Raw genomic sequence first — 26,215 nt, 5'->3', positions numbered from 1 at the left:
ATATATATATAATTTAATAAACATCCGGATAACATTGTCGGAATCCGCAACAGCATTTTCCGGATTGTTATAGTTTTGTAAAACTTTTGAATTTGCAATATTTTTATAATTTTTCTTTTTTATATATTATTTTTAAAAAAAGCCCTAATATCTTGTATGTTTTAAATTTTTGGTTATGTTGTCGGTCGGGTCAAATCACGGTCTCAATCTAACCATTTGAGTTTTTTTTTTACCCAAGTTTTTCTAGGATTATTGATGTCACACCAAAAAATAATGATATATCATCGAAAAATATTGACACGACAACAAATATTAATGACATGTATGATATCTGACGGAACCACCCGGGCTAAAGGATCTCTTAGCCTTTAGCCCGGATGGCCCAAAAAAAATTATATGTTAATTTTGAATTAATTTGATATTAGTATGAGTGGCTCAATTTAAAATTTAAAATATTATAGAGTTTAAAATTTTAGTTTGGATAGAGCGCATTTCCTAGCTCAGCCATTGACTTTGACACTTTGATAAAAAAAAATGATTAGAATTGAAAAAAAAATCTAAATTAACTAATATTGTGAATTATAGCATGAAAAAAAATTTAAACCGTGATAGCTACCAAAAAAATTAATAATTTCTCCTTTATAAAATACAACACAAGTGTGAAATATAGCTGTCTGCTTACTTTATGGATGACGAGCTCCAACTCCCTTATATCCAAAGGGTTCCCCACCCCATTTGATTGAGTGGTCATTCTTTTTCCAGAAATTTGATTATCATTCTGTTAAATTTTTTTTATTATATATATATTTTTTGTTTTTTTTTCGATTTGGATTAGATTTGAATACATTACCACCAATCTTTACAAAACGAACTCTTTTTTGAAAACAGACAAAATAAAAATAAAAAATAAAAAATAAAAATAAAAAATGACAAGAATCTTAAGTCCCTTGGCCCGTAATCGAAAATAGGCCGCCAAATAGCGACGTTTGCAGAATTGTTAAAACTCAATACATGTACAAATAATATTCAATGGTTTCAATTTCCTTCAACAGTACTTGCAAAACCTTGAGTTCGAATAACGAATAACTTTTCAGATAAATATATGCTTTTATTTTATGGGTTTTTTTTAGATATGGACGAAGGTAAACGGATAAACAAGTTTTTGCTATATTTGAAAAAAATTCAAAAAAAAAAATGTTATAAAAGGAAATATTTATTAATGTTAATGTATTCACATACTCCATTAAATATTTGAAAACAAATAATAAATAAATTTGTAATTAAATGTGAAGTATTTTAATTTTTTTTTAAAAAAAATCAAATTTAAATTTGATGTCTCTTAAAAATATAAATTACATTTAAATGATTTCGTTGATTATATTATTTCATTTATTTTCTGTTATGATTTTGCGAATACAACTCCCATTCAAATCAAGGTCTATTTCATTTATTGAGAAGTTAGATTATTCATTTTGACACGTCCAAATACAAAATGCGGAGTTTCAGAGGAAACAATATCACAATCTAATAAATTATGCTTTAAATTTTAGAATGACATGGAAACTATTGACAAATAAAATATCACAATATATTCTAACATAGTTTAATATTTATATTATATTTATAATTTAAAATAATGCAAAAAACAAAATCAATATATTATACTTTTCATGCAATTTTAAATGTATTTTCTTTTCAAAAACAAAATTTTCAAAAAAAAAGTATGTTTCTTGTGAGACGGATCAACCTACCGATATTCACAATAAAAAGTAATACTGTTAGCATAAAAAAATAATACTTTTTCATAGATGACCCAAATAAGAGATTCGACCCACGAAATTGATCTGTGAGATCGTCTCACAAGAGTTTTTGCGTCAAAAAATGATTATCAATTCACACAAATTTTTTTTTTTTTAAAAAAAATCACAGAAATTAAAAAATCACAGAAACAACTTTAAGACGGGGATCTTGGATAATTGATTGGGTTGGGTCATTGATGTAATCGAATATGTTTTTTTACATCAAACCGTTGGGCCATTGCAAATTCAATTAGGTTTCCTGTACGGATTTCAGAGACCAGTCCACACTTCCCAAATCAAACCATAAAACTACTAAAATCTGCAATTGCGTCCGAAGTAATTCATTTGATATGATTTTAGCATGATTCCAGTCAGGGTTTGAAGGATCCGAACAATTTCCAATAAAGTGCAATCTGTGCTTTTGTTTTTGCTGGTATTACCATGATTTTCGCCGGTGTTTTGAAGGATCCGGACAATTTCGGTTAAAAGTGAAATCTTTTATCTATCTTTGTTATTTTTTAGCATGATTTTCATCTGGGTTTTTAGTGATCTGAGCAATCACCGTTAAAATTGCTACCCTTGCTCTATCCTTCCCACCGTAATGGGAGTTGTAATCGAGTCTGAAATCTGGGAGCCAAACAAAGCTGTATACGTATTTTTATTCATCTCCAGCTTCGTCTCAATATTCCTTTTTCCGGCTAGAACTGCCGCAAATGTCTTCGATCACGCGCCGCCCGTTTCCTTCCTTCGTTTTCAGCGGGACTTTCTTCTGCTCTACTCACTTTCCTCGGGTATTTTAATCTGGTATCTTTTATGATAATTATTTTTGTGGGTTTTGAGTCTAAGTCCTTTCTTGCTGGCTGATTTTGGATTTTGCGTAACAGTGATGGAGGGCTTGTGGGCTGTGTATGGAGAGTACGAGTTGTCCTATTATGGATTGAATAAAGAGCAAATGCTGGTTTCATTATGCGTTGGATATGCTGTCTCACTGTTTATCGGGAGTTTTCTTGGAGTTCTCTCTGATTTAGTGTGAGTGTACTTCTTTAACAACCGATTGTGCCGTTTTAGTTTAATTTATGTGTTGTGGAAACATGTAGTTTTGATCGATCTCTATCTGTTGGACGATTAATTTAGTTTGAAGCTAATCGAAAGAAATTGGGTGTTGTTCTCGGCGCCTTGTTCCCCCAGCTGGTTCCGCTCTATTTTTGGGAGCTTGTTAAATGCGTAACTTGAATTGCAAAAAAAAATATATTTTTCGACTAGTTGATAATGTTCTTCACCTGGCGCTTGCAATACTACACGAAATAACTGTATATCGAGATATTGATGTTACTAAGATCTTTTACGTGCAGGGGTCATAAGAAACTATGCTTATTGTTTTACATGCTGCACCTTTTCGTGAGCATATGGAAGATGGTCAATGGAACTCCAGCAATTTGGTTGGCAAGCATTTGTCTTTCACTGGCCTCTTCAATATTTTCCTTTTCTTTTGAGGCATGGATGGTAGTCGAGCATGACAAGGTTGGCATAAAAATTTGTCTTAGATAAACAAAAACAGGTGGTTGGATTAGCAACGGCAGTTATCTTTGACATTGTATGCTTTGCAGCTCGGTCAGAGGCAAGATTCGTTGAATCATATGTTTTGGTTGATGACATTCTTTGAATCTGCATCTTTCATCGGCAGTCAAGTGCTTGGAAATTATCTGGTTGATGGTGATGTCAATAAAAACATTAAATCTATGTGGAAAGTATCTGTGGTTCTGGTTGTTGTTGCAATTATCTATGTTACTCGAGGCTGGAAAGAAGCTCCAAAAAGAACACTGTTCAAGGATTATACTATTGTGTTTCATAGACACGTTTTCTGTGGTAAGTTTTCTGACTTTTTTTATTGATATCAGAAACACCAGTTTTTGATATAGTGTGTTTGGTACTTTCACACATAATGCAAAATAGCTAGATTAAGAAGTCAGTACCACTGTTTTCCAAGACGTTGTAAAGATTTTAGTTTTCTAGAACTGTTCAAATCTTCATGTGAACAAAATTTAGATTTTCATTTGCTAGATAAGAGAATATGGCTATTATCAGTGGCGCAAGCTTCTGTTCACTTCTCTGTTACAGCATTTTGGATTCTTTGGGCTCCCACTGTAGTGGTAAGATCTTGAGCTCAACCGATAGAAGATACTTTTCTCTCTTAGTTTGTTCTTTTTCTTATTTTTGAGTTTCCCTCTCTCTTGATTAACTTTAAAAATATTGGAACTTGTCACGCGTTGTAGGCTGATGGGAGAGAAGTATCATTGGGTTTGATATATCCTTGCATGTTGGGTTCTAAGATGCTCGGTAGCACTGGATTCCCGTGGTTTTTACCGGGATCATTAGCACTTCGTACAGAGGAATGTCTAGTATACATTTTTATTATAATGGGCACCGTTTTGTCTATTGTGGCCTATGATTATCAGGTATGGAACTCTCAAGTAATTAATTAATTTGTGGGACCCACTGAGCTTCATACAGTCCAATTTCCGGTTTTGATAATATGGTTAAAGTATTAACATGTTCAGGAAATTGGTCTTCTCGTGACACTATTCTGCATATTTCATACTTGCATGGGCCTGGTTCTGCCATCTCTTGCAAGATTGAGAACCATGTAAGCTACTATTGCTCTTGTGCTTTTTTAGTCACAAATTCTGTAGTTCTGGTTTTTTGAGGATCATTACGGCGTGGATTATATTGCTGTTATTTTAAATCCAGTGGTTTAAAAAAATTACTCCTGCATTTTACTTGTATGATGAGCATATAGTTTGATTGGTAGACGCCATGACTTAATTTAGTTACTTGCATCCTAATTCACCTTTCAACGCAATTCATAGGTATGTGCCGAATGAAGTTCGTGGAGGAATGATGACACTATCACTCGCACCCGCAAGTGCGGCTGTCTTGGTTTTCCTGATGCTGGTACATTCTTTATCTATGTTGCTTTAAAAAATTTAATAATTGCGGAGCTACAGATTGTGGTATTTTAGCCTTTATTTTTGCTTTTGAGTACATGTCTCCATCTTCAAATTTCCTGACCCTGAGAAAGGACTGTCCTAAATAAAAAAAAAAAAAGGGCTTGAGAAGATGATTGTAGAGAATTAATCTCATAGAAATTGAGTGTGTGATTAAAGTTGCTCGAATTTTGTTTGTATGTATTGCAGAGAGGTGACTATCAATATATTGGGAATTCGACTATCACTGCATTCGCAGCTCTTGGGCTGTTCTCCGCTGCTGGTTGCATGTATGTGCTTAAAAAATGGGGAAAGCAGCTTCACCAGAGTAGGCACAACTTGTGATCTGAACAAATCTTGTCTGAAATTCGTTTTATTGATCAAGTATCTGAGGCGGAAATTATATAACCTCGAGTAATCTATCTCAAGAAGCCATTGTGTTCTTGACGAATTCATGATGGGCGTTAGCTAGTGAAACACGAAAGGGAAAGACGAGGGAATCATCGAACCATGGGGAATCCTATCTGCAAATTTGGTTTCACGGTCTTTTCGCCTTGACAACATATACATAGGTTAGTGGCATAGTGCATATGGTGGCTAATCCGGTTGTCCAGTTGATCAGTTTTGTAGGTCTCTAAATGCAGGTTAGATGGGGTGCCTGGGAATTGGGATACGGCAACGACCGGCATTTTTAGGAGTCCAATACCTCAGTTTTGCGTTTCTAGGAAATACAAGCTAGCGATCACCACCTTAGATGATAATTCTTTTAAATGTTATTTTTATTTCTAAATTTTTTAGAATCGAAAATAGCATAACAAAATATGACCTGCAATGGATGTACGGATACATATAAGCATCGACATGCACATAGTGAATTAATTGATACGTAAAAATATATGATTTTATACTTAATATTAACTAAAATGATAAGATTTTATTAAAAGAACCCTGCCCTTGAACCATGAAGATTATGTCATAGCATCATTCATAATGAGAATCTTAAACTACAAGCCAAGCCTATGATTTGTAACTCATCTCAAGTTTGACACGACCTCGGGTCCAAGATCCAACTGTAACGAACTTCATCCCTGACTCAAAAAACTGTAGAAAATTTCTCAAATGTTTGATGAAGGGAATACCTTTGTTTTCAGACAATTTTTTGCTCCCCAAGGGAATCCAAGTCCGCAGTACATTATAGTTCCACGTGGGGAGTCGCAGTAATGAAGAGGACGCAGCGTGCAAAGATCTTGTTGGCACGAAATGCTCAACCCACTCCACACTCGCACACCATCTGCCTCAGCCACAAAAACAAATATCTTCCTCCGGACAATCCCGTTTACTACACCACATCTAAATTAATATATCAAGTGGACCTTCCAACTATAAAACAAATGACAAAAGAACGACACAATTATTTCCCCTTCCATCTAGTCCATGTAAAGTTTACATGGAATTCCGACGTAGTTCTCCTCCAATCTAAATACTAGGAGCTGGGAAGAAAATTTATCAGTTTACTACAGCTTTAGCGAGTGTCAAAATTGAGAATGCTTCGACTGAGTATGTATTGTACTGTTGTCTCAAGTCCTAGACATGAGATCAAGACTGGAAAGGGGTTTGGCCCGATGTTTACATACCAAAGGTGTCGGGTTTTACGGGGAAGGATTGCTGTCAGGGGCCTGAAAGATGAAATGGATGGAGGCAAAGGTGGGGGGGCGTCTGGTCAGAGTTGGGATCCTGGATTAGAAATCGAGGTGCCATTCGAACAAAGGCCGGTATGTTTCATGTAATTTTGTTTTCGTGGACAGTTGAATTGATTTCTTCTATGAAATTCCTGAACACCTCGGAACTTCATCGAAATCCCAGAATTAATTGAGAAAAAAAGATTGGCAATCTTGAGTACAATTAAATAAGGTTTTCCGAGGTGTACTCTCATGTAAGATTACCTTTGAGACACTGAGAATATTTATGCCACCGCCATAATCCCATCCCATAAGTTAAGTTGCACTGAATCAGTCGGGAATGGTTGTCAAACTAGAATTACCACAATCACGTAAAAATGAAGGTCCTGGGAAATTAGGAAGGCAAATAGTTAAAACATGAAGCAAGATAATGCTGATACATTAAATTCACATTTTGATTACAATTTTTTTGCTGTGAGTTCCACCAACTAAACATCTGGTGCTTCCGTAGGTAAATGAATACTCGTCTCTGAAAGAATCAACACTCTACTCATGGGCTGAGCTGGGTCCAGGATCCTTTTTCTTGCGCCTAGGAGGACTTTGGTTAGCGACTTTCGCAGTCCTGGGAGTGCCTATTGCAGCAGCAAGCTTCAATCTATCAAAGGTACCATAAGTATATGGACACTTTTTCAAGATAAGGTTACGTTAAAAGTTTATATAGGTATGTCAAAAATAAAAAAAAGTTTATATAGGTTGATTAAGAAACAGATTCAAAGCTCGTGGTGGACGCAATTCCTGGGAGCAATACAGATTTTACGAATTTGGTGCTTTAATATGCCAGTGTCGTTCCCTCCTTGCGCTAGAATCATCATTTAAAATTTGTTTTGTTCAGCGACAAGCGAATATGGCGGCCCATTCTATGGCTATGGCGGCATATTCACATGCTAGTCCCACAGTTCTTTATTATGTTCCTAGTTTTCTTGGTCGTGTACTTCTTGCTGATTGTACTGGTTCTGGTCTTTGAATAAAATTTTCTATTTGCTTTATATATAAAAAAAGAAAACAGACTTGCCACGAAGGGTCTGTATTGCATGATCACCACTCTCTCCATGCAGGCAACTCATCCAATTTCTGGTGTTTAAATATCTACATCTTTTCTCTGAAACTACGAGAGGCTAACACTTTTTTAACCAAGCAGGATCCTTTGCGTTTCTTCCTTGCTGCTGGTACAGGAACACTTTTTCTTGTTTCTTTAATTGTCCTGAGGATTTATCTGGTATGTCCTGTCATTGAAACTATTTACTGTACTTAATGTATCACACAACACGGGTAGCACCAAAACAAGGAAGATAAAAAACATCAATCGTGCATACATGTCAGCTGAAGTAGCTACTGTCAGATCTTTTGCCAAGTTCTGCAATTTATATGAAATGAATTCAATCTTCTAGAAATGAAAAGGAAGATAGTTTCTAATTTGATTTTCCACATCTCCATCTGTTGTGTTAGCTATCTACCAGAACAAACAGAAGAATATTAGATTTCATAACACCATGCCTCTTTTAATTGACCTGACGCCTCTCACGCATCCTCAAAAAAGCACTACATGTCTCATGTTTGTCTAACTGAGCAGATTTACATGTTCAAATTATTTCTTTTCCTTACCAACTTTCAAGACATTGTTGTCTCCATGCATACTAAGCTTAGTATAATGAATTTGACAGGATGGAGCTATGTCGGAGATAGGCTTTTATCGGCAGTCATACCTTATGAAGAAACTGGATGGTATGATGGTCAAATGTGGGTGAAACCACCAGAGGTTAGTGCCTAATCAAAACTGTATTGACAGCATTAAGATGAAATTTTTGCCTAAAAATCAATTTCAAACTCCATATCTCCCTGCAAATGGCATAATGCAAAGATTACGAGACCCAGCCTTCTTAGATGTCAAAATTTTAGTATAGATATCTGCAGTTCAATCTTTCCTATTTAAACGGAAAACTCACAAAAAAAAAAATCCCACTCATGCAAGGTGTTCTATTTAAAAAAAAAAATCCCACTCAGCAAGGTGTTCTATTAGATTTTCTGTAACTCGGCGGCATTTGATGATCTGATAGACAGATAGGTTTCTTTTAAAACAAAATTATAACATTTAGCACCCAATTGCTAAAATATAGCAAATTTAAGGGGGTTGTCCTTTATGACAATCCATTTCAAAGTAAATCTGGGGGCTAAATGTTTTATAAGCATATACATCACATATATAATTTTAAAAAAAAACAGACAGATATGATCAAGGGAGATATATTATGAGAAGAATATGCTGTTAAATTGAAATAAAATAGAAAAATATGCTATTTAATTAGGAACGCTTGCTTTTATGTGAAGATGCATGTATCTAGGTTGAAAAAAATAGCAACCAATTAGACTATTTCCTGTACTCCCTGCCAGAATTAATGCATAGGCTAATTTCAGAAGCGAAAGAAGACATAAAATGTTTTTTTTTTTGGGAAAAAAGGAAATGGATAAAGCAGGGCCATGAAATTGCCAAAGCTTTGCTATTGCCTCCCAAGTAAAGTAATTAAGTAAATAGACTTCCTCACCAGTCTTCTAACTTGAAAGATGTAATTACAGCTGTAAAATTAGTAAGTTATTAGGATGTCAGGAGGAAATCAAAGGAAAAACAAAATAACAATCAATTATTTTCTCCAGATGAAATGGGCCAACTACAGAAACAAACGGCAGGCTAGGATCAAGAATCAAGAAAAAAAAGACTCATCATAGTCAGCCAATTTGTTGCCTTGGATGACTCAAAAAAGATTTTTCTGTTGCCGAACCAAAACCTCCAAAAGACAATATAAACTCATTTGAGTACTTCTCACAGCCATTTCTCTCTCTTTTTTTTACAGATCCTTGCTCGTGATAGATTACTGGGATCATATAAGGTACAAGATGGATATAGTATATTTTGTTTAATAGATTTTAAATTTGATGACTGGGCAAAATAATTTATGCTGCACAGGACCACAAATAGATGATGAAATTAAACTTCCTCAAAACAATTAATCAATCAAAAGCTTATTGTGCAGTAAAAAAATAAATCAATTAATTCTTAAACCAATAAAGTCTTAGTCAGGTTATCATGAGAACTCACCCTCGGCGTGAAACTTGTGATCTATGTGCATAGGTCAAGCCAGTCATCAAGTTACTGAAGCAGACTGTGGTTGGAACAGGAGTGCTGCTTGTTACAGCTGTTTCATTATTTATTTTCACTACACCAGTAGAGGACTTCATCCATAGGACTTTTGTCCAAGAAAACCAATCCAACGGTTCTGTCTCAAAGATCAATTCAAAATTCAATATAAGGTAACAACTAGCAGTGGAGACTCCACATCTTCAATTGAGAAAACATGACAATTTTTTCAATTGAGAAAACATGACAATTACACTAATTGTAATTTCAATATAATTATACAGGAAGGAGGAGCTGTTAAGATTACCAGTTGATGTAAAGACTGGTGATGATCTAGGAACCGCGGCTGCAGAAGGCCTGTCTACTGCAGAGACAGGTTTTATGCATTAGCAGGTGGGCGATATTACAAATGGGAAGACCTAGTTAAGTGAGTTCGTGAAAATCAATTTAATCATGATCAGGACAAGCTAGATTTTCAGGTGTTGTAAATCATTTGGCTTACATTTGGAGAAAATATAGATATTTTAGAGTTGCTTAAAAGCATCAATTGCAGAAATCATGACTTTTAATTTGGATTTTTCAATGACTGCACAATAGCAATTGATCAAATTCACACAGTTCGATAAATAATGAAGAATTCCAGATGGTGCAAGCTAGTTATTCGGAGGGTGTTGCGCATATTCAAGAAACTAAATCTGAAAAAGAAACGGAAAAATTCAGGATACCATATCTGAATCTGTATACTGAATCAGGGAGATGTTTCTTCCCGGGCAATCATCTTCAAGACCCAAGCTGTCCGAATTGCTGTTGATTCACTTTTGCTTCATATGGACCTTCATTACAAGCTTCTTTAATCATATTTCCTTCTTTCCACTCTTCACAAGTTCTCCCTTTAAAGTATTGACCCTAGAGCTACTATAAATCTGCTACAAAAATAGGTAGAACTTCCAAGCCTCAGGGTGGTAATTAGCAATTATTGACCTTCCCACCGAATCTGTGCATAATAACTTTCATGTATTCATTGTTGGCCACCGCAGGAACCAGAATACTGATTCTCCTAATAACTTTCATGTATTCATCATTGGCCACAGCAGGAACCAGAATACTGATTCTCCTAATACTTGAATATACCCATGCCAATACATGACATCTTTATAATGTCATATCAGCATCGTTTTCATCATATCAAGTGCTAATTGCACAAAACCTATGCAAGCTTCTGACACCAACTGAATAATTTAGACATTTTTCCTTCAACTTTATCCTTAATTGTCTGTTTCCTTTCCCTCGCATTTTCAATATCCAGGGTTCTATAGGCCAGAGCAAGTAAGTACATTGCTGGATGAAGCCTCCTGCAGATGACATTGATAAGAAAAATTAATTGTAAATGCCGAGAAGAATTTAATCTTTCATAGAAATTGTATATTTGAGTGTAAATTACATACTCTTCAAATTGTTCAGTTGTATCTATGCCATCCCAGCACCTCTGATCTGGAACAGTCTTTCCTTTCTTATCTCTTCCAAATGTCTCAACATACCAACCTCCTACGTCATGCATGGCACTGCGAGGTTCAAACAACCAAAATCTGCAGCAGGTAACTTTAACGACATTAAGACAAATTCATAACTTAAATAGGAAAAATATGTTGCTAGTTCTTAGGTCAGTAAATGTAGCTAATATCTGTCCTTTACAATGGGAGGAAATGAGCAGCAGGACGGAAACAAGAAGGAATGATCTCCATAGCTTACATTTTTTTAATCTTTTACAAATTATGGTGGACAGAACTGAGAATATTTCAGGAAAGTTGAAAAACGTTATCCCAAGTGAACTCTTCATCTCTCCTTGATATATCCCATTATCCTACACTTACCGGAGGAAGCTAGATGTGATTTAACCATAAATTTCAAGAAAATTTAGATGCTTACTTGTTTGGTGGCAGAAAAGCTCTACTACATCTGCATTCACAAATTGAGAATTTCTCTCCAATTCGATACCAATGCAGGTGTTTCACCTGAAATAAATGTGCATGTAAAAATTGCAGGAAAACGGAACATCTGTATTAATATGAATGCATTCCACATAAATTCAACTGAAAAGCACTTCATGTTTTGCAAATTCAAGAAGACAATAAACATGAAAGTCACACGATATGCGTATAGCACTAGCAGTAAAAAAAAGATGAGTAAACCTTTGCCTTATAGATTAAGAAGAACGAACAACTTGCATGAGACTACAAGTCCCTGTGAAAGGTTCAGACTAAATATATGATGACAACAAGCAGAAACAGTGCATCTTCCTGTATATAGAACCATGATATTTTAAACTTAATTCACATTCCCAAATCTTTTACATCGTGATAGCTTATGTAATTTTTCCACAAGATGGATGAGGGCATAGCGTTCCATGTGAAATGACATACCCATATAAGGTAACGATATTCATTAATCTTTAACGTGAACTCTATGGCTGAATAAAATCATCTTTTGACAGCAGTGAGAATGAATATGCAATAACATCACAGATATACTGCATAAGTTTGCAAATCTGCATGAATGAATGATTAATTTGATGCCTATAATTTAGTTGGATAGAGAATACCCGAACATGAACTGAATATGACAATATCCTAAAAGCACACCCCATGCCGCAACACAAAATAGAAGACAAAACACATATATGTAACAGATCTCATACTGATGACAGACACTGGAAGAGTTGCATGGTTTTGAGTTGCACAAGGTTTGATGGCCCTATTTTCCTTCGTAAATTTCACTTCTTTTTCTTGTTTTATAAGAAAGTGTAGAGGTAGCAGAAGGAGATTGCACAAACCATCAATGTCCGGTGCTTCACGATCATGTGTGTCTTGATGCCTGTGCTATTGTACACACTGCAGGTTCCTTCTTCAGTGGAGGTTCCCAAACCTTTTATAATTCCCAGAGGAATCCCAGATTCAATAGAAGGATCTGCGAGTTCATCTCCAGGAAAAACCTGACCCCCATGAAACAGTTCTTCATTCGATGTCAGGTTAACATGTATTTGGTCTTCGGAATCCTCATCCTGTGGGCCGTTATAATTTTTAGGTGGAACTCTTGTAGCCACAGCGACAACTCTCCCTGATATGTGCAATTCAAGATCTCTATAGGCATCAGAATCAGATGGACGGTGATCAATACTGACGTACTGCTTCTGGAGATCTTTGTGACCATCATCATCAGACTGCAACTGTTGACCCACATTATCAGCGAATTGGATAAAGCTCGAATCATGAGATTTTAGCTTTGCTTTGTAGGCATGAGGTAACTCAGGATACCTGTTGGCTAGACATACCATTCCAAAAAGGTCCCTGCCTGAAACTAAGTGCAACACCTCTGATGTTACACGCATAGACCTCTCTTCTGCTTCAAAACAGTTGGGAAGGAGATCTAGGGACTCAATCTCAGGTCCGTAGTATGCCATATGCAATGCCGAATAAAAATCTCTTTCCAGGATATCAAAATAACCAGATCCAGCAATCAATCTTCTTTCAGCCAAAATGTCATTCACCGTATATCTGTACCATTTCAACCATTCCACAACTTCCATCTTCTTGCCTGAGCTCTCATATGAGTTATAGTTGTAGATGATGGGATCTCGTTTAGAGTTTCTTTGAGATAAAAGATGACGATCATAATGAGCTCTCTTGTCAGGGTCTGAAAGTATCTGAATTGAATCAGTTATAAGCCAATTAGCCAAATTAGATCTTCCTCAAGCACAGAACATGTTAGTTTTTTTAAAGTTCGCTAGAAGACTTCTTGTGCATGACCTTTACCGACGGAACTTGTAAAAGAACTAGAAATAAACAACCATTTCCGCAAGTACAAAGAGAGTAACCCACAAAATCTGAGAACTTACTCCAGGTAGAAAAAAGAAAAAATCTTTTACAAGGAACCACGAACTGGACACGCCTGAACTATAGATCCTAGGAAATCCATCTCTCATAATGCTTATCTCAGGCCTCAGCTTCATCAACAATCTCCAGATGACTATTCAAGGGATACGTAATTACTCCAAGTTTAGCGAGGCATATTGCGCATACATCAGGCTGAACATTCTGATGTACATATGTCACAATATTCATGCAAGGATCTTTCATTCTGATGTACATATGTCACAATATTCATGCAAGGATCTTTCAACCTTAATCGCCGAAAGACCATCACCGCAAAAAAATTAATATTATAATATTCCAAAATAACAAGAATTTAGCGTGGTAAAATATATCGCAGAAAACAACTCTCCTGTATTGTGAAGTGAATTTCAAGGAGGGCCTCCTAATTTTCTTCAAATTTTTTTTTTACCATTCCTACTCGTGTACCTCGAATAATAAAATTTGTCACAGGTACTGATTGATTTGAATGACATGATAAATTAGTCATAAGATAAGAAATTAAAAGATCGGGATAAGAAATATAATGTGATAAAATATATGGAGTCCGGTATGATTTTAATATGATTATTAATTTTGTATATTTTCTTGTACTGACCAAACTGCCATCATTTTCTTATTTCTCCCAACTATTCATGTGTTTTTCTCCTAACTATTCATGTGTTTTTTACTTTTCACTTTTGCTTGGCTCTCATCTCCAAAATTAACTTCCATAGCCAAAACGTTTTTGAAAAAGAAAAGAAAATCAACGCAACTCCACGCCTCCACGGCCACACTACAATGTCTTACAACTCCACTGTGTTTTGTTCCTCTCACCTTCACTAACCAACCTCGCAATTTCTCTTCCTTCAATATTCATAGCCATTCCGCAATCAGTGACGACGATTGATTGTCATTTTTTTCCCTATCACGATCTTGTGTCTCTCTCCCATTTTTATAAGTCATAAAAAAGTAAATGATTTCTCTGTGTGTGCTGTTCATGGTGAGTGTAGGAGGGAAAAGAGATTGTTTAGGCTGTGGTTGATGGGAGAATTGGGGTTTTTGTTAATTTGGGTCTTTATTGCTGGAATGAGACGGGAAAGACTGAAATTTCAAAGCACAATTAACATGATTGATAAACTATCACAGTCATTGGGCGATCACTTATCTAGGCATTTTATGAAAATTTTGTCAATAGTTCCGTGCTCCACCCTTCCTCAAGGGATAGGTAACTGGCAGCCGAACATCTGATCAGGGGAGATTTGGAAACGATCCCATGCTTATCCTAGGTGCCGAACGAAACAAAGAAAATCAGCCATGGGACTCCCAATGTGACTGGAACCCAGAATGTAAGTTCTATATACCAACCTCATTAGTTAGTTGTCTGCATCAATTAGTATTCACTGCTTTCTTGTTGACGAATGGACGTTATAACATACATAACTTTTGCTCAGAAAATACTATGGTAAATTTATTATTATTATAGAGAATTGAAAAGGAAGTAAGTATTCAAAATTTTGGTCAAACAATGTTTAAAATTTTCTCTAATATCAGATGAGACCATCTCAAGCCCATCATATCCCTTCTTATAAAAAGATAGCAATTCATTGAACCGTACGTTCATGCTCATCAAAACTCAGTATTATTTGCAGGATATCACACCATTCGTCAAAACTGAAGTAATGATTCAAATACTCTACTTGGCAGTCCATATATAGATAGCTTAGCTCCATAGTGCTCACGAGCCCTCCGGAAAGTTAATAACATCAACATCGCAACAATGACTCTCAAGTTTCAAATAGATTATTTGCCTATACGTAAAAGAATTTATAAACAAGTTATTCCAAATTTATCAGGCAATTCAAAGAAAATCAAATAAAAAAAAACTCAAAATAAAAACGTCAAAAAGATTGTATCATTTGATCTTCAGAAAATAAAAGCACCTCATAAGCAGCGAGTATTTGAATAAATTTCTCGGAAGCGCTAGAGGTATGACTCTGTGAGCGAGCTAGATCAGGGTGAGTTTCTTTGGCCAATTTACGGAAAGAAGCTTTAATTTCTGAAAATGAGCTAGTTAGCGATACCCCGAGGATATCGTAAGCATCCCTCCCGGCGAACTCGGACTTCGTCGCCCACTCGGCGTTGCTGCTCTGCCGCCGTTTCCCCGCGAACCTCAGGTACAAGTTATGAAGTACATGATGACAATTCGACTCGTAATCAAATGCGTTATTAGGCGTAATTGAAGTAACCAGACGGCGGTGATCGGAGAGACGAAGACGGAGCGCGGTGAATTTTGTGACGTACGCCATATGACCATATCCAGAATTGGCACCGAGACAAAAGCGATCTATTATAGAGATTAGAAAAGATCCGTAGGCCCATGGGCTTTCTCAAACTGTTGGTTGGACTACTGAAGCCTGTTAATGATAATTAACCTGGCCCATTAGATAAAAAAAATTAGGCCGGTAAGGCCAGGTTGCCAAATGACCTAAGAAAGAAAGTAGTTAAAATTCGAGATCATAAGGTTGTGTGTTAGAGATTTGAATTATCATCTCCATGCTTACTGATATGCATGGGCGGAACTTCCTTTGCCCAGTGTGGCCAACTGTATATATTATTGGCCAAAATTTGTGTGAGACGGTTTCACAGGTCGTATTTTGTGAGACAGATCTCTTATTTGGGTCATCCATGGAAAAGTATTATTTTTTATGCTATAAGTATTACTTTTTATGATGAATATCGGTATGGTTGACCCGTCTGACAGATAAAGATTCGTGAGACCGTCTCACAAGAAAACCTACTCTATATTGTTAGTGGTGGAATCAGAAATTTGATAATACTTGGATTAATTTTTTAAAAAACAAAATACAAAATAATACATGCAAATTAATATAATAGTAATTAGATTAATTTTTTTGAACTCTATCTTTCTTTTTCTACTTAACTACTTAAGCTAAATATGGGGAAAAAAACAAACTTTTCTAGACTCTATTCTTTTTCTACTTTTGCTGCATAGTCTAAATATAAGCTGAGCTGAAAGCTTAATATAAAAAATAAAAATTAAAATAAAATAAAATAAATAAATAAATAATAAATAATAAATAAAAATAAAAATAGAAAAGCTCACCACCCGGCCTACAGCTCGGGAGGGCATACACGTGGTTCCGCGCTTGTACTGAGCCCAGAAAACCATATAATTTTTACTAATCAAATTGCATATCTTTATATTATCTTTATTAAATTTAATCAAATTTGTCAAAATATTAAATTATTTTAATAAAAGTTAGTTGTTTTCGATTTCTTAAAATTCTAAACTTAAAGATCTTATGCATATATTATATAATTTCATTTTTTTTTAAGTATGCAGTATTANATATAATTAATTAATTAATTATAAAATATTGTTGAATACACTGAATAGAGATCTTAATTCCGTCTTGTTATATATATCATCGTTTCTGTGGATCTCCTATTTCAATTATTCTTTGGTAAAGAACATATTATTATCACAAAATTTCCCACAAGTTTCCAAGAAAATTAATATGCAATCTAAATTTCAAATATAAATACCTAACTGGCTGCGTGACTCGAATAAAATGTATTTGATGTTACTCGATTTGACATAATGAGCATGTTAATTATTAGTTCACAATGAAGTTAATTTGATATAAAAAATTTCTTAATCCCACTAGAAAGGTCGGTTTCGAGCCGGACATGGTCACGATTAACAATCATTTTACGAGGTTAATTTTGATTTTTAAATTTCTCACAATTACCTTGCAAACAAAAATAATATTGTTTGTTAAAATGGGTGGCTTGCTTAATTAGGAACCCATGGTTCTCTAAAAACATATGAATGGTTCAAATTTTGATTTTAGTACGTGATTGAATATTAAATTTTGAATAGAAATTTGCGTTTTTTTTAAATGATTAAAACAATTATTTGAGGAAAACTACCTAACCTGCCGTCGTAATCGTAATCTATACTCCTATTTTAATCTTATCTCCCAAACCAGCGCAGTTTGCTTTATCTTTTTCCCAAACCCGACATTCGATTTTTTGTAATATAGTGAAATCAAATGTAACGTAAAACCCAGATTCCTTCCCTTCTCGACACCAGTTCTTGAGTGAGAAATGGAGAAGAAATTTGTAAAATTAGAAATATTGGCAGTTGCGAATTCAGCAGAAAATGCTGTAAATGTGCATCAAGAACAAGAATATGGTAAAGATGAAGAGGAAGAGGAAGAAGCACTTTCGTTTTGCGATCTTCCACTTCATGATCATTTGTCGAGAAAGCGCAAAGAAGAAGAAGAAGAAAGGATTCCTCTGCGAGCTACTGAAGCTCAAGAAGACTTCCATTTCTGCTATCTATCGAAGGATTCGGAAATGTGCGATGCAAATGAAGTGTTTTTCCAGGGCCAAATTCTTCCATTCCGCCATTCTTCAACCTCTGATAAAGGATTATTCCAGTATCATCGGTCCATCTCGAATTCCGAATCAATCGGTGGCTCTTCTTCAATCACGCTGTTTTCTAGCAGAAGCAGCAGTATCAGCAGCAGCCACCGTTCATACAGCAGCCGCAGCTCCGCAGCCGCAGCTCCGCCGTGGCGTAAGCTTCCGAATCCGCCGCAAAGACACTTGCATTCCCACCGGTACTCGCCACCCGAAACAAATTTCCCCATATCGGGAATTTTACGCACTAACAACGGAATCTGCTCCAAGAAAACATCATCATCAGTATGGAACATTCTTCGACTAGGAATCTTAATCACGTCCCCGCAAGAAATCGCGTTTAAGGATCTCAAAACACGATGCCCCCCCATTCCCAACACTAATTGCAAGAACTTCAGGAGCCACAACTGCACCATTAGAAGCAGCAGCAGCAGCAACAAGATCATCTCCGACACCCAGAAAAGGAAACCAAGAGGGTTTCTTGGAGTATGCAACTGTTCTAATGATGCGATAGATACAGTTCGTTCAAGAGTCGCGAGCATAAAGAAAAGCGCGAGTGAGACGGTGAAGCAAGCTAACGTGGTGCAGCCGGTGGAATCTCCGAAACAGCAGGCATCGAAAAAGCAGGGGACCCATTATCGAACATTTGAATGGTTAAAGCAGCTTTCCCTTGAAGACACAGCGGAGGAAACATGATTCCAATAATATTTTTCACGCATGCTTCACTTTTTTGTGGGCTTTTTTTAATTTAATTTAATTTGAATTTTAATAATTCAGTTGTTACTGTTAATTAAGTAATTATGTATATATATATATTTGCTTTTAAGGTTATTTGAATTTTAATAATATTTTTATCAGACCCCACCCGATTGGAGGTGATGGACTTTTTTTTTATTTAAGTTTTCATGGTTAATTTTAAAATGACATAATTAATTGATTTGACCGGGTAAAAATAGGTGCGAGATGCGTGGATAATTTTATCAGGTCGGGTTGTGAAAATGATGAAGAATGAGAGCTTAGTGAGATGTTTCCAAACCAGAGGCTTCTTCCTCCGAGAAAGACCAGTGGTGACCTGTAAACACGAAGATAATCACATGAATGGGCGTCGAAAAGATGTCCAGCATGACCACTCTGATGCCAAAGTCAGCAGGTGGGTGATGAAAAAGCTATATAGTAAAGAGAGATGTTGTAGAAATGGTGGATATTCTTTTAGAGTAAAATGATGTGGGCAAGATATATATGTGTGAATGAATGCTTCAAATTTGAGCAAACCTGATATTTATAGCAAGAAAGTCAATGATGTCCTTGTTTTCGTGCCCACTAACTAATTATGACAAGATGGTTGCTCATGTCCTACTTTCTGACAAATTCTTTGACATGCTAAATCCATGCAATTCTGACAGTAATGATTACCACGGTAAGGCATCACATACTTATGCACTCGAGTGCGGTGCTACTATCCAGGTAACCGGGTAGAAGGCCATTATCTGGAACTTGTCTGGAAGCCTGGGCTTCTGGTAGCTCGATGTATATGCACTGCTGCTAGTAGTCCGGGGAGATGATGTCCATTTATATATTTGCCCGATTATCTATCGGATTGGTCAAAAACTTCTCATAACCTGATCCATTATTCGGGATCATCTGATACCCATGACCCAGACCTCCTCGGGGTATCATTAATAACGTAATTTGATTTTATTTGAGCGGTGGAGGTGTTTTATCCTTTAACGTCGTTATCTAACCTTAGACCACCATTGTCAGGAAGTTGTGAAGGGATTCCATTGCTTCAATCTTGTATACATGTCTTACAAGAATTTTGTTTTGAGTAAAACTATTTATTGATTTAGTTAAATATAATAGTTATGGAGATAGTTTTGATCTACATACAAGACAAGAAGTATGTCACCACAATATATTTTTCAAATATCTTACTTCAAATCAATTGATCTAAATATAACATCAATTTACAGTAAAATGACGGATCTCGATATGGGAAGGATAAGTTAGTGCCTTGGTAAAATAGATGCAATATAGGTATCAAAAGTAATATAATCTAATCTAGAATGTCTTTTTTCGTTTAATAAATCAAAAAGAGATTATGGTTTTTAAAATTTAAATATAATAATTTTTCATGTCTTTTTTCGTTTAATAAATTAAAAAGAGATTATAGTTTTTAACATTTAATTATAATAAGTTTTCATATGAAAACTTATTATATTTTTACATGTTGAAAGCGCGAGTGAATGATTGGTAAAATGCCATGAGCAATGATAAAAGACGGTGGGAACTTTTAGCGTGCGTTGAAGGGAAGTGGTAGTAGTGCCTCCACGATGATTAAAGTATGAAAGCTATGCATGCCATTACTATTTCCTTTTTGCTCTTATTTTCATCATTTATCAACCAATCACAAAATAATAATAATAAGTTCTGTAAAAACTTTATAATATTTATTTTCAACATCCATGCATAAAATTTGATCCTTCAACTTAAATTTTTATTATTTCTAACCGCGAAACTAGCATTTCATCGAGGGGATGCGCAAAATTTAAGTAAATTTCGTGCTTCAATTTTTTTTTTTTTACTTAATACATGCATAAGATTATAAATGGGACGGTAACGGGACAAGGGAAAAGAAATGGGAATAACTAAAAGTGATGGATATGATAAAACTATGGAATAACTCAAGGCCAACATTATTGCTTTTGGGAAAATGTCCCTTTCTTCTCTTCAATTCAAATCCACCTGTTGCATGCATGCCTGAAATATCTATCCGTATGCCGACATTGTGGATTTCATGATCATAAACATAAATTCTTGTTATTATCTAATACAGTATGCCACTAGACATTTCATCCAAACGTAATTAATTTTGGCTCCAATAGTAAGATCATAGAACTAATCAGCATAAAAAACTTAGGTTTATCAACATGTTCTCAATATAAATCCAACCATATAACAATTGAGAAAATTAAAATGGCCAATTCGCGAAACACTACGAATCATCTATATGAGTGTTGGAGTCAGGAAAAAAAATGTAGGGACTCATTTGGCCGGTTCGCTCGAAAATACGGATATGCTATTCTGAACCATGGTCGACGGCCGGGTCCGAAGCTAGTCGGGGCAGTTAGGACTACGAGACCACTATTGCAATACTCACGCAGTCACATACTTTGGGTCATTCGAACCACCCATTCTACTTTAAACTGAATTAATTTGTTAGCCATCCAAGAGTTGAATCTTGAACATGTGATTTCAAGATTCGGATACATGCATGGTCCCCTACCCGCCGATTCGGTATCCTTTGAGCGGAATCATATCTCAACCAATGCAACCTCGTTATCCCAAAATAATATTTCATGCAAGATTTAGATGATTTTAGTAAACAAAATGCGAAGCTGTCGTATCAAAATTTAAGTGTCCGATTTTGGATTTACTTCCAATTTAATACAAAAAAAATAACCTCGTATCTGATCAGAGGATCCTGCAGATCCCACGAAAATCAATAAACTGATTGATAAACTCAATACTTACTTTACAGTTTGCAAAATGAAATGTTTTTCGTTTCAAATTTTAAATTTGCAAATGAGATCTCTTACAAATGAGATTTTTGAAAATATTTTATAAAAGCTATATTTTAGAGCTTATAAAATATTTCAAAACAGAGTGTAGATAACATAACAATAATGCAGCTAGTTGAGGAGTATCTGTCAACCTAATTAATAATGTCACATTATTAACTTGTTAGAATTTTTCCGACACAATTAATATTTATCATCAACAATATTGATCCAAACTCATGTGGTTCTGCATCGTCCATTTATTAGGGTTATTATATTTCGATTGAAAATATTTTCTAAACTTAAAATTTTAGAATGGTAATTAAATTTTATTCGATATTAAATTAAATATATCGAGTCCTATACTAGAGTATGTTGTAAGAATTTTGAAGGGACGGAAATTTTGTTTTTTTCCTAAAAATTGTGTAGCATTGAGAGTTTGTTGTTTTTAACAAATATTATAATCGACGATAATAATATAAGCCAAATCTTCTTTCAGTCCAACATGTAGCTAATGATATGTTTCAATTGTCCTAAGGATAAGGACTGATACTCCATAAATGGGCCCATCAAGAGCAGGTCTAAACACTCTGCCCATCCTTAGCTCAGGTGGAAGGCATGTCCATGACAAGTCCAGATATTCTCCTATAAATACCAGATTTAAGTGTCTAATTCAGGATTCACTATATTGTTTTTCAGTAGCATCCTTAGCTGCTCTCCCCTTATATCCTCAGTCTCTGACTTGAGCGTCGGAGGGGCTACGCCGGGACACCCTCCCGGCCCCCTTTCTAACGTTCTTCGTGATTTCAAGCTCATGGCAAATTCAAAGTCTGTGTCTGCACTAATGTCACTTGCTAGAATCGGATCCTAAATTTTCAGTGAGTAGCAAGTACCATTATTACTCCATATATTTTATTTGAAATTTGGGGAAGTTAAAAGTATTGTACGAAGATGTATATTTGAACTCACTCTCGCTTGATTGTCCATATGTAATTCTTTTGAAAATGCAGATTTTTTAACGTCTAATAAATATTAAATTGAATTGTGTTAATAAAGCATATATAAGGAGGTGATTGGTATCTTGGCATGACATCAAATAAAATGACCATACTATTTTTTTCCACAAAATACAAACTCCCATACTCTTATAATATGTTTGGTGTGGGTGATAAGTTAAGGATAGATTATTAATCTCATGTTTGTCTCATTTTTTATGGGTCCAATTAATCAAGAAGCTCATGATAAAAAAAACCTATTTGGTTGAAAAGATATCCCATTGTTTTGGAGGGATTGACAATCCAATTCCTAAAATATAACATAAATTACCATTTTGCCTACAAAAAATCAACATGAGAGATCTACAATTTTGGATTCTATTCTTTGATGATTTATTTTTTTTTATTTGTACACACATCACATAAATAATTTCATGATGAAACTAAATAAAATTTAAATAAATAGAGAAAAAATAATTAAAAATCAATATTAAAAATGAGATAAAATGCAAAATCATATTATTTTTTATTAAAAAATAAATTATCAGATAAATACATAATTTATAATTTAAAATTTTATAAAATATTTATTTATTAACAAAACACATGATTTTGAAAACATTGCTACAAATATCATTTTATATACCAAATTGTCATCAATGCTAGTTTAGGGTATTTTTGTCTCAACAACAAAAAATGTAAAATTTATCATACTCATTAAAATCTTATCAAACAAAACATGCTTTATCACAACACATTATATATCTTTACATTGAGTTTTGTCATCAATCCAATTAGTTATCTTATCCTACACACCAAACATAGCCTTAAGACAAAACTAAAAATTGTCCTAATTAGAATAATTAAAATGATAGCTGTTTAAACTAGTTATCATCATTGACCCAACTAATTATAAAAAAAAGCCATATAAAAAATTACCTTGAATATAAATAAATTATATATTTAAAACCAAATATTTCTCACAAAATCAAGAGTCCGCTTGCATAGAGTTGCTGATATATATTAGAATTTAGCTTCGAACTTGTATGGAAAAAAAATAGCTATAGCTTTTCAAAAACTTAGGATTCAAAATCTATATTTCTTATCACATGCTTTAATATTATATCAGATAATTGAGGAACAATTTGTACGTAATATTTTCATTTCGAGATACTTGTAAGATAACAATTAGTGTACTCTAAAATAGGAGTTTCAGTTAAGCAGTGATAAAGATTTGCTGATTCGAGTTATTACAAAAGTTGTAATCTTAAACATCTTCTAGTGAACATCCTTCCCACAAAAAATAAATAAGTGACGTAGGAGTTATTCAAATATCCTAACATCCAGAACATCTATGTATTATTTACATTTCAGTCAGCTTATTCTTGATAACCTAACTGTTTTTCTTACTTAGTCATTTTTGAGTGTTTAATATGTCAGTTTAGTTTTTTTCCACACAGAACTTATCTGATTAGTCAACTAACATTGACTTGACTAAAATTATTAAATTCAAAGTCTCAACCGAATTTTGAACAAACTAGCGTGATTGTTTATTTAGCCTCTCTTCTAACCAGCCACTCGTCCAAACATATATTATAATAATAGGGAAGAATTCGGCAGTTCCAACTCAACCATCTCTCCTCCTCGACCTGCCTTAATATGCTTCACTCATGTGATATTAAGCCAAACTTGGTCTATTTAAGAACCTTATAATAAGTCACACTTCGTTTCCCATCATCAAACAAACATCACCATACATCAATTAGCTAGCGACAAAAAACATGGGAGTCGCCGAAGATGCTCATAATGCTAGGATCTTGGGATCCGGAGACCAGACCATAGTTCTAGCCCACGGATTCGGAACCGATCAATCCGTTTGGAAGCACCTCATCCCTCATCTTGTCGACGAGTATCGGGTCATCGTGTACGACAACATGGGGGCCGGAACTACGAATCCCGACTACTTCGACTTTGAGAGGTACACGACCCTTGAGGGTTATGCTTACGATGTGATTGCGATCTTGGAAGAACTTGAGGTGCAGTCATGCATATATGTAGGCCATTCCGTTTCCGCCATGATCGGAGTCATTGCCTCCATCACGCGGCCCGATCTTTTCACCAAACTTGTCACCATTTCTGCTTCTCCAAGGTTGGTTTGTTCTTTGTGAATGAATAAGGGTTGAACTTTAGTAAAATAATATATGTTTTTTTAAAAATAATACAATTAATACAAGGTCAGAGCCAAAGAGGGCAGATACAAAAATGGTCTTCCCCCATCTCTACGTGTCTCTTTATCATTATTATTCTTTTTTAATCATTTTCTATCAACAGTAAAACAGAAATTTCTAGTAGTGAGGGTTTTGCCGGCCTAATATACATACCTATACATATATAGGAAAATTTGAAGTTTAATAATTTATTGGATTTTAATTCAGATCTAATCCTAAATTCTATAGTGGTCTTTGAGCTGTAATGTATCTACAAATTATATTGAACAAGAAGAGAACTATAATAACTAAATTTTGTATTCCTACACGTCATTATAAATATATGTATTCCTTTTTTCCAAAAAAAGACCATTTATATTTTCTTGATATGTATTAAGTGCTTTTACAGAAAGTCTTTTTACTAATTATTATATTTTATGAGACTTCATTAAATATTGTGTTCCTATCGGTCATCAAGATTTGGATAAAATAGTTAGCTTAATTCTTTTTTACCAAATTCCTATAAAAAAAAACTATGATGCAAACTATTAGCAAAATAAGCTGTTCTCGAGTTCGGCTCGAATTTAAAATTTTCAAAGTGATCAAATACTGCTAGATTCATTTGCACCCCGCACCCCGTGTTGGACCACCAATTTTTTAATAAAAAAAACAATGCCGCAAACTGTTTTCTAACTATACGTCACTTTCAACTGTAATTATGAACATATATCATGTAAGCGTACGTGCAAACGACGTAAAATTTCCGATTTTTATTTTGTCTTTCTTGACACGCATGCACTGGAACTGATTATTTAAAATGAATAATCAATTCCTCCACCATTAGACTCGTTCGTTGATCTTCTGATTCAACCATTTCAACGAATCAGGTACCTTAATGACCCAGAATACTTCGGAGGGTTCGAGCAAGAAGAAGTCCACAAACTATTGGAAGCGATGAAATCAAATTACAAGGCATGGTGCAGCGGGTTCGCGCCGTTGGTAGTTGGGGGGGACATGGAATCCGCAGTGGTCCAGGAATTCAGCAGGACTTTATTCAACATGAGACCGGATATAGCATTAATTGTAGCACAAACTATATTTTTCAGCGATGTTAGACCGCTTTTACAACATGTAACAGTCCCCTGCCACATCATTCAGAGCATGAAAGATTTGGCCGTGCCGGTTGTGGTTTCTGAGTTCCTCCACCAGAACATCGGCAGCGAGACGATAGTCGAGGTTATGTGCACTGACGGCCACTTGCCTCAGCTGAGCTCGCCGGACGTGGTGGTTCCGGTGATTCTTAGGCATATTCGGAATAATATTGCTGCTTGATTTGGTTTTGGCTTCGGCACTTAGCTTGTGTTCTCTTTGTTCATTGGGTTTGTAATAGTATTGTGGGTCGATTTGGTCATGAAGTATTTTCATTATTTTAGTCGTGTAAACCTAA

At 35.0% G+C, this 26,215-nt stretch overlaps 3 protein-coding genes and 1 pseudogene across 11 annotated transcripts; 3 read left to right on the top strand and 1 right to left on the bottom strand.

Annotated features, from left to right (window-relative positions):
* Positions 1 to 2,041: 2,041 nt before the first annotated feature.
* LOC140976220 (uncharacterized) lies at positions 2,042 to 5,590 on the top strand. 2 transcript variants are annotated; one of them, XR_012175176.1, is made up of 10 exons: positions 2,042 to 2,590; positions 2,684 to 2,828; positions 3,152 to 3,320; positions 3,407 to 3,665; positions 3,861 to 3,949; positions 4,073 to 4,255; positions 4,358 to 4,443; positions 4,667 to 4,751; positions 4,994 to 5,355; positions 5,428 to 5,590. XR_012175176.1 is itself a non-coding variant. In XM_073440201.1 (9 exons), the coding sequence occupies exons 1-9, from the start codon at positions 2,401 to 2,403 to the stop codon at positions 5,126 to 5,128; spliced, it is 1,341 nt and encodes a 446-aa protein (XP_073296302.1). In that variant the 5' UTR covers positions 2,042 to 2,400; the 3' UTR covers positions 5,129 to 5,590. The 2 variants fall into 2 exon arrangements, 1 of the variants encoding a protein (XP_073296302.1); XM_073440201.1 differs by having other exon boundaries at positions 4,994 to 5,590.
* Positions 5,591 to 5,742: 152 nt separating this feature from the next.
* On the top strand, positions 5,743 to 10,235 carry LOC140976221 (protein CONSERVED IN THE GREEN LINEAGE AND DIATOMS 27, chloroplastic-like; annotated as a pseudogene).
* Positions 6,571 to 15,891, bottom strand: LOC140976218 (uncharacterized). 8 transcript variants are annotated; one of them, XM_073440193.1, is made up of 12 exons: positions 15,501 to 15,891; positions 12,483 to 13,352; positions 11,579 to 11,664; positions 11,098 to 11,238; positions 10,718 to 11,004; positions 10,378 to 10,659; positions 9,960 to 10,016; positions 9,614 to 9,791; positions 7,535 to 7,876; positions 6,925 to 7,117; positions 6,727 to 6,848; positions 6,571 to 6,629 (listed from the first exon to the last, which is right to left on the bottom strand). In XM_073440193.1, the coding sequence occupies exons 1-5, from the start codon at positions 15,864 to 15,866 to the stop codon at positions 10,860 to 10,862; spliced, it is 1,608 nt and encodes a 535-aa protein (XP_073296294.1). In that variant the 5' UTR covers positions 15,867 to 15,891; the 3' UTR covers positions 6,571 to 6,629; positions 6,727 to 6,848; positions 6,925 to 7,117; positions 7,535 to 7,876; positions 9,614 to 9,791; positions 9,960 to 10,016; positions 10,378 to 10,659; positions 10,718 to 10,859. The 8 variants fall into 8 exon arrangements, with proteins under 8 accessions (XP_073296294.1, XP_073296298.1, XP_073296299.1 ...); XM_073440197.1 differs by having other exon boundaries at positions 6,571 to 6,848; positions 7,535 to 7,757; positions 7,836 to 7,876; XM_073440198.1 differs by having other exon boundaries at positions 6,571 to 6,848; positions 7,535 to 7,745; positions 7,836 to 7,876.
* An 8,292-nt stretch (positions 15,892 to 24,183) lies between these two features.
* On the top strand, positions 24,184 to 26,215 carry LOC140977862 (karrikin insensitive 2 receptor CA-like). Its single transcript, XM_073442591.1, has 2 exons — positions 24,184 to 24,710; positions 25,656 to 26,215. The coding sequence occupies exons 1-2, from the start codon at positions 24,343 to 24,345 to the stop codon at positions 26,098 to 26,100; spliced, it is 813 nt and encodes a 270-aa protein (XP_073298692.1). The 5' UTR covers positions 24,184 to 24,342; the 3' UTR covers positions 26,101 to 26,215.

This window comes from Primulina huaijiensis, chromosome 5 (assembly GCF_012295235.1).
Source record: "Primulina huaijiensis isolate GDHJ02 chromosome 5, ASM1229523v2, whole genome shotgun sequence".
Lineage (NCBI taxonomy): Eukaryota > Viridiplantae > Streptophyta > Magnoliopsida > Lamiales > Gesneriaceae > Primulina > Primulina huaijiensis.
This window is presented reverse-complemented; position numbering and strand designations above follow the sequence as displayed.